Source organism: Varanus komodoensis, unplaced genomic scaffold (assembly GCF_004798865.1).
Source record: "Varanus komodoensis strain SLA01 unplaced genomic scaffold, ASM479886v1 scaffold4, whole genome shotgun sequence".
Classification (NCBI taxonomy): Eukaryota; Metazoa; Chordata; class Lepidosauria; order Squamata; family Varanidae; genus Varanus; species Varanus komodoensis.
The window spans coordinates 36,282,027-36,302,294 of NW_025335941.1; the positions used below are offsets into that span (position 1 = coordinate 36,282,027).

Consider the following 20,268-nt stretch of genomic DNA (forward strand, 5'->3'; position numbering starts at 1 on the left):
ACATACCTCTCCCATGGGTTTTTCATAGATATCTTCCTGCCATAGTGTAGCTTTGGCTTGTATGGCATCTCTCTGAAGTGCCTCAAGGACTTTTTTTGGCGTAACAAAGCCATATTGTGCTTCAAGTAAAGCCAGGTTAATTTTTTCAGCTTTTAAAACACCTATGACTTCATCCTGAGCCTGTAAAAACATAGATTAGTCCATTGAGTTATTTCTGGGTAGAGCAATGGCATTTAATTCCTTCTTTCATATACATTCCATATATTGTTGTTGTTCAGCTGTTTAGTTGTGTCCCAACTATAAGTGATCCTCTGGGCCAAATCTCACCGCACTTTCCGATCCCATGCCACCTCTTTCAGCTGAACTATGCTCTGTCCTGCATCTCCTTTGATAGAGTCTAACTACCTTGCTCTTTGGCGACCTGGTTTTCTCTTGCCACAGAGCATTCCAAGCATATTTTTTTCTAATGAGCTTGATTTTATAACATGGCCAAAATATGTGAATTTCAGCTTTGTTATCTTGCCAACCAGGGACGCATCTGATTTAATATGCTGTAGCACCTGCTTGTTCATGACTCCCACTGTCCATGGAATGCGCAGAAGCCCCCACCAACAGCACAGTTCGAATGAGTCAGTTTTCCTCTTGTCTGACTTTTTCATTGTTCAACTTTCACAACCATAGGTTACAATAGGAAAAATGAAGAAGAACAAGCATTCATCGAAGTAACAGCGTTCCATGCACTTTGATGTTTAGTTATGCTGGCCACATGACCACGGAAACTGTCTGTGGACAAACGCTGGCTCCCTCGGCTAGGAAATGGGGATGAGCACTGCCCGCAAGAATCAGACGTGACTTTAATGTCATGGGGAAACCTTTACATTCACATTTATGCATGTCAGCTTTATACTAGCGGTTTTTACTCTTGACTGCTGTTGGTGCTTCTTAAACTCATCTGGCATATGAGTAATTTGGGATGGAACACTTTGTAATAAAACAACAGTAATTATTTAGATGTGAAGTCAAATGGGCCTTAGGAAGTCTGCGCAACAACAAAGCTAGTGGAGGAGACAGTATTCCAGCTGAGCTATTCAAAGATGATGCAGTAAAAGTGCTACACTCAATATGCCAGCAAATTTGGAAAACTCAACAGTGGCCACAGGATTGGAAAAGATCAGTTTACATCCAATTCCAAAGAATGTACAAACTACTGCACTATTGCACTCATTTTACATGCTAACAAAGTTATGCTTAAAATTCTACAAGCTAGGCTCCAGCGGTATGTAGACCGAGAACTACCAGAAGTACAGGCAGGATTTCTAAGAGGGAGAGGAACTAGAGATCAAATTGCCAACATACACTGGATCATGGAAAATGCTAGGGAGTTCCAGAAAAACATCTATTTCTGCTTCATTGAATATGCTAAAGCCTTTGATTGTGTGGATCACAACAAATTGTGACAAGTTCTTAAAGAGATGGGAGTAGCAGACCATCTTATTTGTCTCTTGAGAAACCTATATGTGGGTCAAGAAGCAACAGTGAGAACTGGACATGGAACCACTGATTGGTTCAAAATTGAGAAAGGAGTTCGGCAAGGCTGTATACTGTTGCCCTGCTTATGTAACTTATATGCACAGCACATCATGAGAAAGGCGGGATTAGATGAACCACCAGTTGGAATCAACAGCCTCAGATATGCAGATGATACCACTCTAATGGCAGAAAGTGAAGAGGAACTAAAGAGCCTCTTGATGCTGGTGAAAGAGGAGAGTGTAAAAGTTGGCTTGAAACTCAATAATTACAAAAACTAAGATCATGGCATCCAGTCCTATCACTTCCTGGCAAATAGATGGGGAAGAAATGGAAAATGACAGATTTTATTTTCCTGGGGTCCAAGATCACTGCAGACGGAGACTGCAGCCAAGAAATTAAAAGACGCTTGCTCCTGGGGAGGAAAGCTATGGCAAATCTAGACAGCATACTAAAAAGCAGAGACATCACCCTGCCAACAAAAGTGCGTATAGTCAAGGCTATGGTTTTCCCAGTTGCAATATATGGCTGTGAAAGTTGGACTATAAGGAAGGCTGAGCACTGAAGAATTGAGGCCTTTGAATTGTGGTGCTGGAGAAGACTCCTGTGAGTCCCTTGGACTGCAAGGCAATCAAACTGGTCAGTCCTAGAGGAGATCAACCCTGACTGCTCTTTAGAAGGCCAGATACTGAAGATGAAACTCAAATACTTTGGCCACCAAATGAGAAGGAAGGACTCCCTGGAGAAGACCCTAATGCTGGGAACAACAGATGGCAAAAGAAGGGGACAGCAGAGAATGAGGTGGCTAGATGGAGTCACTGAAGCAGTTGGTGTGAGCTTGAGTGGACTCTGGGGGATGGTGGAGGACTGGAAGGCCTGGATGAATGTTGTCCATGGGGTCTCAATGGGTCGGACATGACTTTGCGACTAGCAACAACAGGCAACAAAATTATTTAGACCATCGGTTGGTTACTTCTCATCAACTTCCCTCTTTTACTTTGAGCTCCTGCCACTTTCCCCATTTCCACCTTGTGCCTCTCTGAAGTGTCTGCAAGTATTCATATGAAAATTCAGAAGGAAATATTATTCCCTTCTGTACATAATAATAGCTCTTCTTGAGTCTATTACTGGTGCCCATCTCATGTGTAAGCCTCATATACCAAACTACTGGAAAGTACTCAAGTATTATAAGAGAATTAATGGCAGTGAAGAGGGAAACTTCAGGAACTTTGATATATAGTGGCAGAGAGTTCCTTAGGCCCTAAAAAAGCATTCACTAAAAATAAGATGCCCCATAGGTTTTCTTTGCCCAGTGGTTTTCCCACAGGTGGTCCCAGTGCTAAAGAGGCAATCCCTTGTAGCAGTAGAGAACTAACTGCTCTTGGTTCCAGTTTTCCCCTGCATCTGCTAAATGGTGGTAGTCTTTATGGACATATGATTATACAACCAGGCTGTAGTTAAATAGGCTGATGAATAGCAGCCTTGACTTCTTTACATACTCCCTCATATTTCTTGATGCATTTTTTGTGGGGAAGGGGAGCAATAGATAATATAACAGTTGTTTGTACAAGCTATGTTTCTAATAGAACATATTTTGTAAGGAAAAACAACTTCAAAGGTATTGACAAGTTTAAAAAAAAAGTCGATCAACCCTCTTGTGAAGCTTAGGAGCAAGGATACAAAGTCATCCTTTGCTTTAAGTTAAGTCAGAAGTTGTCTGCTATTATTGTTCCATATATGTGTTTATGCACTGAAGCCAATGAGATACTCGGTGCAGAGGATATGACCTTCCATAGCATGCATTCCAAGAGCATGCAATAATGGCAGCTCTTTAAAACAAGATTAATTGGCCTCAAAGTTGGCAGGGTGACCCAAGTATGTTTGTGATTACTTATGCTATGCATATGCCATACATGTGACCACGATTCAAAAATAATTAAGGATGTTAGATTTCAGGTGTCATGGCTTAGATGCTACAGAATAAGCAGTCTCTTTAAAGTGGCTTCCATCAGGCAATCCTAAGAAACTGCATTTTTAAATTATTACCAGTATGTTTAGTTGAAATTGTGTCCTGAATCACATGAATTGATTTTCCCCTCAAATTCTTCAGGTCAAATACTTGTGATGTTAACATCTGGTCCTTTTTTTAGTTTTATTGTGAACTAAGTACAAGTTATCAGTTAGTTTTCAAGTTATCTCTAGCTTATCATTACATTTTTCAATACTGACTGAAAAATCATAAGTCAGAGGAGTCATAGATCAGTTGTGGAACACAATGGTAGAGCATATAATTAACATACAGAAGCCTCCAGCTTCAATTTTCAACGTTTCCAGGTAAAACTGGGGAGCACTTCTGTTGGAAACCCTGGAGAGCCACTTTCAGTCACTATAGATAGTGAGCTAGATGAATCAGTGGTCCAGCTTGGTATAAGGTGCTTTCCTTCATCCATCTGCTTTCATCATTTTAAATATTTTAATCAGACTTCTACAGAAATATATCAATTGTTCAGTCTGTCTGCAGTTACATAATCCAACCTGGAAAGAACATTCCCCTTTGTTTAGGATACTAAATTTTGAAGACATTTGGGGGTTTACATTTTTTCCTCACACACACTGAATGATCAGCTCTTGCATACACATTCACACATTCAAAAGTGGAACAAAGAGGAAAAGTTTTGGTTAGCCAAACACCCAGGTTAGGATATATATCTTGCCTAGACTCCTCTTTTTATTCCAAGTAATTTGATCTCATCCTGATCAAATGGAACAATTTGTTGTCAGATTTATCTGATCAGGACAGAAGCCATGCTTGAAACAAGTAACTTTTAGTAGATACCAGACAAGAGGAGGACTTGCATTAATGAATATGGAATTAAATGGCCATCCAATTCAGATAACTTGTAGGGTGGCTGAATTCCTTCTCAGAGCACCAGTGAATGCATGGAGTAAATACAACAGGCAGTGAGTAACTGCCTTCTAGATGTTTTAATATGGACCTGTCACCGTGACACAGCTAAGGGCATCTTTTGCAACCCAGTGATTAGAAACACTGTACTTACTTAGGAATGCTGCTGGAAAATTGGCTCCTGATCTGTCTCCACCAATGTCAGTGCTGCTTCATTCAGAATTGTACAGCACACAACAATCCCCAAGGCTTTTGTGTATTGATGCTTGCAAAATTTATGGCTTGTTTGATTTACCAAATCTAGGGGAACTTTCTCCTATGTATATATCATGCAGGGGGAAGGAACCCAGTTGTGTTGCCTTTTTATCAGTTACCTGCAAATACCCAAGCTTGCATCAGGCTGGCAGGCAAACACTCACTCACTTCTTTTGAATCCTTTATACAAACTGTGTTTACTTTAGGTATATTGCCTATTTTTAACACAAGCCTAATGCCATTTTTGGATGACAACACATGGATTTGAGAGTGACTTTAGGTGAGGCTTTGGAAGATGATGCATGTATTTGGATCTATTTTCCATCTTTATCCCCATCATCAGTAATATAAAGGAAGCTCAGTGCAAAGTACTTAGTAGGCGGTATATTACTCCTACAAGTCTTTACCTAATACATATGAACTATAATCAAACTATTGTTGGAATGGCTGTGAACAGATGGATTCAGTTTTAATTTTTGGTGAGAACATTCAGTGGTATGGGAGCTTTGGAACATGTTGCTGATTACAGAAATTTCTTCACTTTATACCTTTGGTAACTTTAAACATATACTTCGTCATTTTCAACTGAGGTGGAAATCTATGAAAAAGAACCCAACTCAGCCTACTGGCAATCATCATATTAAACAAAGGCAATCTTTGTTCCTGTTGTTCCTGTTTCCATATATCCATACCATAGGCTACCTCAGGATCACATTTGCATGATACATTAAGCCACACTGAGATGTTTAAGAGCAGCTTGTCAAGATCATTTTTATTTTTGGTTTTTCCATGAACAATTTGACACCCATGAAGGTGCCATGAAGGAAGGCCACTTAGATGATGAAAATGTATGCTGCTTCCTGCAATCTCACTAGTGTCACCACCAACCTCCCACATCCCTTGTTCTGCTATCTGCTCCTAAAAACTGAGAAGAAAAGACGCCAGAGAGTTTCCTGAGCCTATTTGCAACCTTTAAAAAGAAGAAATCCATTGTCTCACATGAAAAACTTATGGATCGAATAGGTTTCCATTCAGCCCAAGGGGGGTTCTTTGGCCAGTTCTGCCCGTGATCCTGTCATGTCCCTAGTCATGAAATGTAATTGGGAGTTGATTAGGGCCTTAGACACATTTGCTCCTGAGCATCCTCTCTGTCCTGCCCCGATGTATGAAGCAGGAAGGATGATGACTAGAGTACCAATGTGGAAATTAAGGTTCTTCTCCAACAAAACACTTTATAGAGAGCATCTTTGCTTCTGTGATATGGTGATACATTCAGTGAAGAATGGTTTGTTCTCTGTCCATATCATGTCTATCCCTGAGCTGTGCAATGGTCTGCTGGAACAGATGAATCTAATTTCCCAAATTTTCTCACCTTTAAGCGAGAGTTAAAAATCATCTCTTCTGACAGGCCTTCCCAGATTAATTCTCATGTCAGTTTTATTTAATATGCTGTCTTAGTCAATATTACTCACTGTTGGTTTTAAATTTCTTGTAAACCACCACAACCTATTGGAGTGGAGCAGTATATAAACATTAACATAGATAAATAACTGAAATAAATGTCCATTGCTGAGAAATTACACAATTTCCCCCTCTGTTCTTCTGCATAAGGAATTTGCATATTTTTGCCATTCTCCACCACTGCTCTAGCAGCTAACAATGGAGACTAGTGGAGGGAAGCTGCAAGCATGAAGGGGCTAGAGCTGAATGCAGCTGGTGGATGCAGAAAGTGAATATAATTACTTTGGTAGTATGTGAACTAGTTTTTTTTTTATTTGCTATCAGGGTACCATAGCGCAGGATGAAATTGACCAATATATTGACAAGAGCTTACCATTGGTATGGTGTGTCAATTAGTAGACAGGCCACTTTGTGCTTCTCACTCATTTAAAATATTTTTTCAAAAAGTTTGCCAATGTTATTATGCTAATAAGGATTCTGCATTTGGCATTCTGATGGGATGCCAGAATGCATTTGGCATTCTGATGGGAAAGCAGGGACAGTTTTTCTCACGAACCAACAACTCCAGCAGATAAATTGCACGAAGGGAGCTGACACAGAGAACAAGAAAATAAGGTTTTCTGCCACAAAAGCACCTGGGATATGTGCTCAGAGTGCACAAGAGTAATGAGGGGAAAGCAACCCATGGCAAGCTGCATTGTGCCCAATTATTTGTCTGGGAGAACATGGATTATCAATTGAACAACCAACCCACAGTGAGTTATCTTTAGGGTGGCTTAGTGTGAAGTGTTAACTTACCCTTTGAGTCCATGGCAGAAGTTTGAATTGGAACAGCAACTTTTAGACTATGCCATTTATTTTGGAATAATTCACATTAAACTCAGCAATACTTAATTCTGAGAAAATATGCAAAGTATCACATGTTCCGCTACTATTCCACAGTGACTGACTGTCATACTTTTTAGTCACATACACACTATTATTTTTATGGTTAGGTGCAGAACACAACATTTTAAAACTCTACTTAGATTGAAACTAGAAATGTACTGGCCTGTAATTCACCCTCAAGTACACTCAGCAGAAATAATAGATCATCCCGGGAAAGGTCTTCACCCTTTTTGGAATAATTTCTGTGTTTCTTGTCTAATTCAGGAGTTCTTAAGATGGTATCTGCTTCTGGTGCATGGCATTTTTCTGATTGTGTCCTTTTCAGTTTTACTTTCCCTGGATCTTCCATATAGTGGTCATTTGGTTGACAGTGTTGTGATTTGGAAAAGTTTTCTCTGGTGCTATTTTTGGAAGGCATTTCCAAATACCTAGAGAAAGAGAATCAAACATTAGTTGTAAAACCAAGATGTATAAAATCCTAGGATTGTTGCCTAGCAGAATTTGCCTTAGATCTAGCATATTATTTTATGGTTTCTTAGCTTCATCAGGAGCCAGAGCTAGCCCAAAATTCATTTTAATCCAGGCGCTATGCAAGCCATGAGTTGTGCCTAGTGCTGCTTGCAAAAGGAGGAAATGGTGGGTTAGAGTTTTCCTATGGCTGCTAAATGAATCCACATTAAAGTGTTGAGAGAAGAGATTTAATTTGATGAATTTTATCAACATTTCTAGCAATTTCTTGTACCTTTACGTAGTTTCCCCCCTACAAGTTTTTTATTTTCTAATCATTAAAGACACCCTCCTTGCTACAGTAGCTAACGTGCCATCTATTTATATGCAGATAGTTGAAGCTTAGAGAATTTTATATCCAATACATTTGGAACATGAAACTGTCCACTGCAATCACAATTCCTTGTCAGATCATGATGCTCTGCATAATTAAATATTCTCAGGGTGCATGAAAGAACCTGTCTGCAATACTGGTGTTAAATTTTTGGAATTCAGGAAGTTTCCTAACAACAACTCAGAGCATTGTTTCAGCTATCTCAGTGTTGTCTATGCTGGCTGGCAGCAGTTGTCCATGCTCTCTTTTCTACTGATCATTCTATGTCACAAATACTGAATTACTTAGTTTAAGTTAAACTTCAGTGGGAGCAGATTGAAAAAGTCACACCAAGTGAGACTAAAGGCTAGTTAAAACAAAAAACACTGCAGTCTCCAGTGGTTCACCAACAAATTGAGGGCTAAGCAATTCTCTAGGTTGAAATTTTTAGGTTGAAATTTTTTTATTTAAATAAAAACATACTACAAAAGTTATAAAAGGTACAAAAGTGCAACGTTACAAAAATAGAAAAGTACACCATCCAATATTTACAAGATATCAAAATGCCAAATGTACACACATTTACAGGATTCCCAAGCTTTACAAATCAAATGTACAAAAAGAACGTTCTACAGACTTCTCCTTGATAGGTTCATGCCATGCGTCTCAGCAACATTTTCCATGTATGAGCGGTATACGTACATTACGTGATCGGGGCATGAGCCCCACTCAACCGCGGCCACAATTTCCTCCACCGACTGGGCGGCATCCCCCCTTTTTCCTCGCGGCTCAACCAAAAAATCTTCTCTTGGACAAATTTGACCGAGCCAGCCACGTCAGCCACCTTTTGCGTCTTTATCTCTCTGTGGCGTTGGAGCAACAGCGCCAACAGAACGTACAGATTAATCAGCCTAATTGTGGACCACGGTACAGTCCAGTACGTCTTGGGAGCTATGGTCTCTCTGCACCGCCGCTTCCTGGGCACCCTCCTCCTGGGTCCCTTCAATGGAGGAGTGGGTTCTGTGCCAGACATGAGCGATTCCCAGTCCGGGAGCCCAGGTCCAGCCAGTCCAGCGCTTCAGACACCACCTTCCACGTGCCGCGGGGCAATCGCTGACAAAGTGCCTCACCGTCTCCTTTTGCGCCGTTCCGCTCGCGACAGCCCCGCTCTTACACTGCAGTCTGGGGCAGGCATGCGCCCACTCGGGAAGCCAGGGTCTGGTCCCTTGCAGGTCATACACCTGATGATACAACCTCCACCTGATGTCCCACAGCCGGAACGGAACCCTCCTGTCGTGAAAATATTCTATCAGGTAAGTCTGTTCCCTCAAGTATCGAGAGAGGTTCTCCCTCCTAGCATTCTTGACGACCTGCGGTCTGAAATAGGCCACCTCTAGCAGCTCTCTAGGGTAAGATGTACCATGCTCTGGGACCTTTCACTACGAGAGCTGTTTATTCTATATCCAGCAACCACCAGGGTGAGGTGCTTAACCCAGTGGTCAGGCAGGATCATGTAGGAGGAGACAGTGATTTAAAAATCTTGGCCTCATGTCTTTTAGGGTTTACAGGTGATAACCAGCATTTGAGATAATAAAATTGCTGCAGAACAGGAGTAGCATACTTACTTGCAATTGTAATACGTGTTTAAAAATATATTTAGAACTTCTATGACTTGGCCATTACAAATTAATTGACCCTTGATGATGGTGAATGCCAGTGTAAAATACAAATGAACAGGATTGTAAACTTTGAAAAGCATTGCATTTCCTCTATGAGTTCCTGATTATTTGACCCTACTTACAGAATGAAGATAAATAATTATGACTATTTTCACACTGGGGACATGCATTATCCTGAATTTATCAAGAATATTACCAGCATTTTACCCTTATGGAAGTTTTTAGGAGGCTAGGATACAGACATTTCTGCAATTTCTGATACTATGAAACATTCATAGAATGTAGATTTGGAAACATTTTTCCTCTGTATATATAAATTTTTAAACATCTGGATCAAGTAGTTAGGATGTATCCTGAATTAAATGTGGTGCTACTTTGTTATTCCATTACTGGTAGGTGGTTTTAATACAGGAGTAGTTAATATAATTGTCTAACATGCTGGCTGAATAGTTAAAAGTCATAAGATCCTGTATTGCACAGGAAGAGGAAATTTTGTGTTTTTAAAAGGTTGCTGTCTGTGGTGTTAGTTGATTTTTGTTGAAGAAACAAGAACATCTTTACCATAAGTCAGTGAACTGCCTACTAAACATTTCATAGCAAATTTGACTTTTTCCTACACAAACACAAGTGGGTCCTGCAGAAAAGCTTTTGATCTTCCCTTTGAAATTTCTGTGCTTGCTTGATCTTCAGAACATAGTTGACAGACAACAAAACTTTGACAGCACCAATGTTGCTAGACAGCCATCTTCTCTAACCTGGTGTCCTCCAGCTCCTTGCATTCCTAACCATTCATCCTGATAGGTGGGGCTAAAAATCTAAAACATATAGAAGGCTGGGAAAGCTCTAGTGGAAAATACAAGAAATATACCTTTTCCTTATATGGCCAACTTGCCACAATGTCCCTTAAAATTTAGAAAAGTATAAGTTGATGCATACAAATGATGAGCTATATTAATTTTAAATGTTCCCTCTAAAACTGATCACAGGAGATCACTGAGCAAAGAAGATTGTAGCAAAAATGAAGCTATCAGGAAAAAGTGGAAGGTAACAGCCTGCTTAGAGGAACTCCAGGGTTTGCAGAAGTAGAGACAGGGCTGGAAGGGATCTGATAGGCCATTTAGCTGAACAACAGTATGAAAATTCTTTAGTAGAAAAATAAAAAGTGGTAAAAGCTAGTCCCAGACACCTCAGTGTGGCCTGAGCAGACTGAGCATGCTCAATAGCCACCTAATGCTGTTTGTAGGGTAGGGAAAGGTGATGGAACACCCTAGAAGTTTATGTCACTGGTTCAGTGTTGTGACATTCAGCAGCAGCTGTCCCAACAGCAATATTTTGTTTTAGGTCCCACTTTTAATGTATCCGAAAAAAGAATGTCTGGGTTTTTGAGAGAAGCTTGCTGGATAAATGTCAGGAATTTTCCTTAGAATGGACAGTGGACTTTTTATGATAAAACTTTACCATGATTTCATGGGTGGCTATGATTACAGCTATATAAAGGGGTTTATTTGAAAGAATGATTTCATATGTGGCTAGTATTTGTATGTAATAGATGTGTTCAGTTCACAGGCATCAGCATTAATTGCGAGTAGAGATAATAAAGAACAGCATTGTATCAAGATTCTTTCTGGGATTTTGTGATTCCTACTATTGCATTGCCTTTGTCTTTGCATTTCATTAATATTTTGAGGACATTAATGAAAGCTGTGGTGGACATGTTGTAACTTCTCTGAAGGGATGTTTTATATTATACTGGAGTTGGATGACTAATGCATCAGGCAGCTGGTACTGTGGCCTGTTTTGGTTTAGCAGAGGGTGTAAAGTGGTAAGAAAAACTAGTGCTTCTATGAAGCAAATAATTGATTCTTTAGAACCTTAGCATTCTTCTTCTTTTTCTTTTTCCTTTCAAGCAGACCTCTATTTCTTGGGATTCCTTTGTAGTTTATTTTTATTTTTTAGGGTATAAGTGCATTTCAAATATATTGCACATGTTTCTGATTTTACCCATGGCTTCAGTAGTTTGCACGAATGCTTGGTAGAAAATATTCACCACCTCCTTAGCAAATTAAATCTAAATTGGATTCATGCAGCTGTTTCTTCCAAGTGATGTTTTATAATCCCTCTTAAAAGAGAGATACATAGTTGCATATCTGCTTTGATAATCAGTCTTAATTTGGAAGTTTTGATTTCTTTTAGCTGATTCAGTTTGGGTTGGCCCATAATTGACAGGGCTATTCATCCATTTGTAATAACTGTCTGCATTCAAAGCCACCTCCTTTGTTCATATCTCTTGCTAGTCTACTCCTACCTGATCTTTCATACTATCTCAGGTGTATTTTACACCCAGCACGAGCTTAGCAGTAGGAGAGATTTGCAAATGCAGCTGCCATAGAACTGCTGTATCTATGGCATAGCATAAACTGTAGGTGCACACACAGCTCTGACCCTGCAACCTGGCTGACACTGACAGTCCACTGAGAAGGGGCAAATACTGCCCTTATAGCTGGGATGGGGAACACAGGACACTAAGCCCCATCATCCTTCACCATTTGCTATGTTGGCCAGTGTTGTTACAGACCACCTAACATAAGGGGGCCACATAGTTCCCCTCCTTAAAAGTGGCCATACTTCCAATGAAATACAGGTTAAAGGACAGACCAATTCCCTGTATGCCCTTACACATGTGCATGATGGAGAAAATAGGAAAAAGGACCTTCAGAAGATAGAGTAGAAAGAAATCTGGTTTGATCATTCCTAAAAATGGCAGTGGAGTACAGGAAACCTACTGTGGTTGCTGAGAAAAGGGAGCCTTAGAAAAGGCCACAAGTAGGTACTGCTTCTGCTAAAGTGGGACCCAGACAGCTAGAACATGTGTTCTGAGGATAAAAGATCTAAAGAGGTTCCGTTAAAGAATTTATGTTCCATGGCTTAGAGTGATTTCAGTGAAGAAGTAAGAGGCAATGTTTACAGCTATGTACTAGGCTTATCATACATCAAGACTTCTGGGAGGCCACAAAATAGTGTAGCTTGCCACAGACCATAAGCTGGACCATGATCGAGATGAGGATTTTGGCAAGTAATTTCAGGATGGAAATTCAGCACTATAAATCCATCAAGCCTCTGCAAGTTAAGTGCCTCATGATTAAATCAGGTACAGGGAGAAACTAAACATGAATACATGTCACATACTTCAATGTTTTGCATAATTAGTGGTAAGTATGGGTTGAGCAGGGGGTTCCTCAACCCAATGATCACAATTTCAGAAAAGTACTGTCTTGATTAGATTTAGCAAATCCCGAGTACAATTCCATCCACTTTCCCATTCTTTATTATTACTACTTTATTTTTGAAGCTCTCTGGGCAGTGTTCTAGTCCCATTTTGCTGGATAAGTTTCAGTTACTGCAGCTCAAGGATGTAGGCAAGGTGCTTGACTCTGTCTTACCACCTGTCTACTTGACCCTTGCCCATCATGGATCAATAAGAGGATTGGGCTACAATAGGCTAGTATTTTTAGGATTTTTGGCACTGCCCCTTTTACTTAGAGCCCTGCCCACCACTAGAATGCCCCCCCCCCCCCGAGTTTATTTAAAAATGAATTTGAACTGAAAGAGGTTCAGCATCCCTGCCTTAAAGTAACAACACCAAGCCACACAAACTACTAGGACAGAATATCTTTCAGGCTTTCATGCCATGCAGCCTACCAAAATAATGATCACAAGCACACATAGACTTTCTATAGAAATATTTTTCTGTGCAGCCTTTGTTGATTTTCCCAATGAATCATCCATGATGATTTCTCTTTCTCACAAGAGGAAGATCGTATTGCATTGCATGTTTTAAAATCATGATGTTGAATCCAATTTTAATCCTACTTAGAGCAGATGCATTGAAATTAAATGGATTTAAGTTGGACTAATATTGGAAACAACAAATGGTGTAACCAATTTTAGCTTCAGTACATATAATAAATGGATGGATGTACGCTACAATTTTCCTTCAGAACAGGAAACTCATCTGTTTAATCTTCTACATTTTCATCTCAGGAGTAGCAGGGCATATATGTAGAAGCTTTAGATCTACAGAATGGGCAGTAGCAGTCAAAATAAAAACAATGTCCCCATTATAGTTCCAAATACAATTTCAGCTTCAGCAGTTTTCAGGAAAAAATGATAGGCATATCTGTACTTAAAAGCTGCTTCTATCTAAGATATTCAGTTCACACATAAAGAAGCTACTTTCCTTTGAATAGCCTGAGAACCACTTCCTCAAAGGAAGATCAAACATGCTTACTAATGTACTATAAGACTCCCTGTTCTTTCATCCCATAATGTCAGTGAAGAGCTATGCATTCATAAACATCATCAGTGTTCTGCTGTTGAAACCCAATATTTTTGTGGAGAGGGAGGGAAGAGAAAAATAGGAAGTATCCAAACAATGATTTTGATTTAATGAAGAATTGAAAACACAACTTACATTTAAACATTTATTTTACACTGGAACTAAAATTCAAGGTTTGAAAAAAGGAAGAAAAGCAGACAGATGGTGCTGTGGGATGAATTGGCTTTGTCAATATTGGCCACATAGAATAAGCGTTATTCTATTTATATGGATGCAGTAAAGAACATTTTAAAAAGTTAATGCTATTCTGTTGCCTATTTTTTTTCTTGCATAACTTTCCATCACATGCATTTATGGAAAAAAAAGCAGGGAGCAAAATGGTCCCGGGGTTTGATTTTTAAGGCACATGATACAGCAACCTCAGCTGAAGTTAAGCGGGTTTGGATCTGCTTGGTGCTTGGATGCCATGTATGCAGTCTTGAGTTTCCTCATGAAAGAAAGACAGGATGTAAATATGATAAACAGCTTGACCAGCACTGGAATAGATTTGTCTTTTCTAAGAACGGCCAAAGTTAGAAGCATGGTTGGTGACCCCCACCTCCCAAAGAAAAAAGGCCTTTGTTGTTGTGGGATCAAGATTGTAACATATTCTTCCTAGAGAGCCTGACCCTGGTTGATACTCATGTGTAGATGGGTACTTGAAACTCAGCTCTTTCAGTGAACATTTTAAACACCATTCCTACTGAAATAGGAATTTAGTGTTTTTCAATTTATTGTTTTTTATGTTTGCAAATAATGATACTACATTTTTGTATGTTACCTCTTGTAAGATGGAAGGCCCTTTGCATTCAATAAAACTTGCTTCCAAGTAAATGTGTATAGCAGCCTTCCCCAGCTGGTTCCCTCGAGATCTTTTGGACTGGAACTCTAACCACTAGCCTTGTTGGCTAGGGTTCATGAGAGCTGAGGAGCAAAACATCTGGAGGGCAGTGCAATGGGGAAGTACAAGCCACTTTTGCTTCAGTAGGCCGTTCAGTTTCTGCAACCTTGTGCCTTCCAGAAACGTTGGGCTATATGGCTAGATTAGCCATCTGAGCCATATTTTTGGTGCAGCTGATTTCTGACCTGCATTCTTCTCAGTAATATCTAATAATTTCTCTTGTCTCTACTGCTGTATGGATAGGCAGAAGTAGCTAGGTAGAAATTCTGTACTCTTCAATGTTCTAAAACTAAGAATGGTGGTGCAACACATACAATACTATTTAATGCTATTTTTAAATAAAACTTAGTTTTATATGCAAATAACGGATGGTATTGTTTGAATTTTCCAAACTATCATGTAATTTGAAGACCAGATATTAAGTCCATTTTGCCCATAGAACAAACAAAACAAAAGAAATACCAGGTAATTAATGCCAAAAGGAGATGATGGGGAAATGATGAATGTTAGGTGACTGAGGAAGTCCAGTAAATTTTATTTATTTATTTATTTAAAGCATTTTTATGCCGCCCCCATCTCAGAAAGCCTCGGGGCTGCTTACAAAGAAATAAAAGCCCTTTAATAAGAGCCCTATAAATAAGAGCCCTTTCAACATGGCAGTATTTGAATGGTATGAATGAAACATAGTCATCATTAAGGAAGGATGAATTTAGCAAGCTCAGTTTTTTCCAAGGTTCTCATTTTTCTACTTTGAATATCATCCTAACTTATTTCCATAATGAAACATACTGGAATGTAGTTTTTAAATATCTGGGTGAAAAATTGTATGAATTTTCACGCACTTTTGGGAAAAATGCTTATTTTTGTACATATCTTTAAATGTGCACTTTTAATGTATACATTTTAAATAATTTTTGAATACATGGATGTAAGCATACATTTTTTCTTAGTTTCAAAATTGTTGTCAGGTGCATAAAAAACATAAATATTTCTATTCATTTTTTAAAGAGGTGCTTTTAAAATGCATGTATTTTGTGCATATTTTACTTATGATGACTCTATTTAGGTTTCCTTTTATGTTAGGAAAGTATGAACTTACAAATTTTGCTTTTTGTATACTTCATCCATCACTAATCATCACCAATGATTTGGTGGGATTGTACCCAGGTCCATTTGAAGTATAATGCTGGGAATTGTATGGAATGGGCTTCCACGGGAGGTGGTTGAGGCCCCATCGGTAAAGGTGTTCAAAGATAGGCTGGACATGCACATGGTGGGCATGTCATGAGCGGAGCCGGCTGGAGCCAGGGGTCAGACGAGATGGCCCGGGAGGCCCCCTTTGACTCGCTCTTTTTCTATGTTTCCATGAATAATTTTTCACACTACCAGAAAGTGTATAAAATTGTACAGCCTTCTGAAGCAAAAGGGCTATTAATTATGTCATTTGATTTTTCTGTGCAGTTTATTCTGAATGTTAAGTTCATGTCTATGATGTGTACAGATTTCGCTAGGGATACAATCTCAGTTGGTTCTATTCTTGACATCTGTTGTTTGACTCATGCTGGATTCCCAACTATGCTTGCCAGAGTAGAAAGCAGATTATGTGTGGGTATGCATGTCACACTGAATTAACCATAAGCACAAGAAACTTTGATAAAGCTGGGTAGACTGGTTTCCTCCCATATAAGAACAGTGCTTTTTTTTGTCATAGAACGCACCGGAACAGAGTTCCAGCACCTTTTTTCAACAGATTTTCCAAGTTTTAAAAGTAACTTTTGAAAATTTGATTTTTGGTCCATGTGGATTCAAATTGCCCTGTTGAGCGTAGCAGGTTGGTGGCAAAATCATTAAAATGGTGCATGCGGGCTGCTTGTGTGTCGAATTCTATGCATGTGTACTTCGTCCACGCTGGTTGTGATGGTGCTGCTCAGCTTGTGGCGCTGCTTGGCTTGTGATTGGTTGTGTGGTCACGTGCTGAGTGCTTACTGCGGGCGGCGACAGTTATGTTTCGTTACACAACTGATGTGTGGGTGTGTGTACAGTATTGTCTATGTGTGAAAGGTAAATAATTTCATGAGTTCCGGCACCATTTTTCTTACAAAAAAAGCACTGTATACAAATATGAAAATATGCACAGAGTTAGTATTTTTAGGAAGCTCAGTGGCTCTCCTGATGAATTTTCTGAAATGCAATAAAATTCTATATTAGATTATGTAAGAGTATAAACTTTTAAAAGAAAATGCCTGGTAATCTGTCTTGTCTCACCATAGTAAAAATAATTTACTGTCTTGTCACAGTAAAAATAATTTAATGGATAACTATGCAAGACAGGCCTGTTATTTTATACATTCTCTTTGATGATGATGATGATGATGATATTATTTATTAATTAACATCTATTTTCTGGGAGGAAGAGGCTAAAACTTTTCTCAATTTCACTACTACAGGCACCTTGTTTCAGCTGCTTTCTTCCATCCTTACAGCTCCAGTTGTAGCTTTACCCTGTTTCTGATTATGATGTAATTCATTCTTCTTGAGTAACACACTTGACAAGAGATAGTTTGGAATGCAGATTGTCATTTTGGACAATTCTGGGTCATAGCATAGCAAAGGCTAATATATGACTAAAACATACCCCAGAACTAAATTATTTGAGAGTCTTTAGATCAGTCTCTGGATGTATAGCATCTTATGGTATAAACAAGTCACAGCCAGGCCAGAAACCCAAGATCAAACTCTAAGTGCTAGAGAATGTAAATTCTGTTAATGTCAATGTCTGGGAAATGTTAATACAGGTCCCTGACCGACCTATGGAGGTGGGAAAAGTTTGAGGAGTGGTTGTAACTGTATTCAGCTGTACAATGGTCAGAGTGGATCACAACATTAGGAACCCTAGGCAATTTTCTGATTGCACTGAAAATTGCAGTTGTGTTCTGTCAAATGCAGTTATAGCCACTTTTCAAATGTAATCTGTCACCATGTAGAAGTCATGGGATTGGGTTGAAGCACATGTTCCTGCTAGTATTTTCAAATGCCCAAACAGGGCTCTAGTTTTTAAAAGACTGGAGTACAGCTTGAATCTCCCCTGTTCCATAAATCAATTAGGTGGTTTTAGGCTACCTAATATTTCTCATATTTAACCCCAAGTTACAGGCTGAAGATACTGCAGGCATATGTTTATGCAGGTCAGCATATAAATGCTGCAAAGAAATAATGTTGGCATTCCTTGATGGACTATTATATGCAACACAAAAATGTGTGTAAAGCACTTTGTACAGTCTCTTAAGTATTATACAATCAATATATGCTCCCCTTTCTTGATTTGCAGAGTGTCATGAGCTTTTAACACCTCTGGCCCATTTGAAAAAAGAGGCATAAAAAAAAGAGATGGTGCATACTGATAGAATCAAGTGCTTCCACTGATCCTAACTAGCCTTATCTCCAAGAATTTTTGCTACTGCAAAGAGAATTGATCGCTTAACAAAGTAATCTAGAATGAAGGTACAAATAGTACTGGGGACAAGAACCACGAAACAAGTACCCCCTAACTCCCATTTTACCTCTTCCTGAAACTTTCCCATGTAGTATAGTGTAAGGAAAGTTAAAAAAAAAAATCTCCTGTTTAGGCACTGTGCATAGTCATAAAGTGTAATTGTGCCCCCCCCCGACTGCTGGGTTTGGTGCTAGGTGAACAGGAAACTGTTCATTTAATCCTGGAGTTTTGCAGATGTGCTACTGCATATTGGGGATTTCCCAGGTGTTTGCTGTCCCTTCAATTCCACATGGACCCTAGCTCATTACTTATTATACTGTTTTACTTGCTTGTAAGGGCCACATAGATTAAAAATTAATGCGTAAGATACTAGCACACCCAAAGCAGAGCATTAAAAATTTGGGTAGTATCCTGGTGGTGTTCCATTTTTCAGTTTTTGTTCTTAATTAAACTTGAATGTCTGTTCTCTCTTACAACAGGACTTTAAGTTAGACATAATTCAGCTCTGAAACTCTTAAGTAAATCCTAAATTATTACTGTTGTTTGGGGTCCCATAAAAATAGTTTGGGGTCTTAGTCAGAACTGTAGTAATAAATGTGGTGTGTGAACTTTGAAATCTATTAAGAACAGAATCCTCGTGAAGTTATATGGGCCACCTGTACAAGACGTAACTCTGCTGAGACTTAAACCCCTCTATGGACTTCTGAAGCTCTTGTAAGGAATAGCCTTGTCAAACTTGCAGCTGCCTTTTGAAGCACATACTATGGATCCTCCTTTCCCCTCTAGCTGGTAGTTACACAGTGCAAGTATTTTATGATTGGTGTAATGGGTGGAAAACATTGTGATTTAGGAACTATTTCAGGCTTTATTTAAAAACACACACCCAGATCAATTCCTAAAATGATAGTCTTCCACAGACCTCCATGTCATTCTTTTGTTAACTCTATGAGGTCAGGTTGTCTCAGTTTGGATTTTTGTGAGTGGGGCAGCTTGTGTTCCAGATATTTTGAAGTTTGGTGAGATCTAAAAGGGCCACATAAATGTGGCAATTCCTTCTGAATGGCCAGGATTCATTCATTTTATCCATTCATTTCATATATTCATCCATACACTAAGATCTTCTCATGAGGGTCTTCTGAAGGTGCCCTATTATCTGAGGAGTGCCAGGTGGCTACCTGGGAGTGAGCTTTGTGGCAGTTGTACTCCAGTTATGGAATGCTTTCCCTAGAGATGCTTATCAGGAGTCTACTTTTTAGGATTTTTTTTAATGTTTAGCCTGTATGCTGTGGCCCTTTTTAATTGTTTTATAGAAGTTTAATCCATTGTGTTTTAATTGGTTTTTAATGTGTTTTACTCTGTTGGGATGTTTAACATTGTAAGCCGCCTAGGAAGGCCTCGGCAATTATAGACAGTCTATAAATATATGTAAAGAAATAAAATAAATGCTTTAATGTCTTTTCAGCACAAGGTAGACATTTTTATTTTCCCAACCCTTTTAGGCTTGATTTTAACACTGCTGTTTGCTTTCACCTGAATATCAAGATTCTGATGCTTTTTTAGTCTTTTTTAATAAGTTTTTTAATTGGCATTTTAATTCTTTGGTTTTTCCTTTTATGAAACCTTTTGTGAGAATTTCTACTGGGGGCAGTAAAGAAGTTTAACAGAATTAATTTAATAGTATTAACAAAATTTGTGCTTTCTGAGATGACCTAATATGGTTAGTTAGAAAATTGTTCTTCAGAAGTCCAGTGTAGTATTTATGAATACAGAGTGCTTGATGGATCCACAAAGAATATATGTCCCTGAAAATGAGAGTTTGACCTGAAAATGATAGTTTGTTTTTAGTTTATAGGACAAGTTTGCCTCACACTAGAATAGGAGGGAGGAAATTGCATGCAAGAAGAGGAATTGTATATTTCAGCTGAGCTCACTTGTAAGCCCAAATTATGATTTACCATTCACCT

General features: G+C 39.0%; 2 protein-coding genes across 10 annotated transcripts in view; one reads left to right on the forward strand and one right to left on the reverse strand.

Moving 5' to 3' along the window:
• The window catches only part of CMSS1 (cms1 ribosomal small subunit homolog), a 279,428-nt gene that overhangs the window by 118,895 nt on the left and 140,265 nt on the right, over positions 1–20,268 (forward strand). The window lies entirely within an intron of this gene.
• The window catches only part of FILIP1L (filamin A interacting protein 1 like), a 199,117-nt gene that overhangs the window by 66,398 nt on the left and 112,451 nt on the right, over positions 1–20,268 (reverse strand). For all 3 annotated transcript variants that reach the window (XM_044442721.1, XM_044442723.1, XM_044442722.1), the window contains 2 exons: positions 7,200–7,464; positions 7–180 (listed from right to left, as the gene is read on the reverse strand). In XM_044442721.1, coding sequence (XP_044298656.1) covers positions 7–180; positions 7,200–7,454 — 429 coding nt within the window. In that variant the 5' untranslated portion in view covers positions 7,455–7,464. The remainder of the gene's footprint in view (positions 1–6; positions 181–7,199; positions 7,465–20,268) is intronic.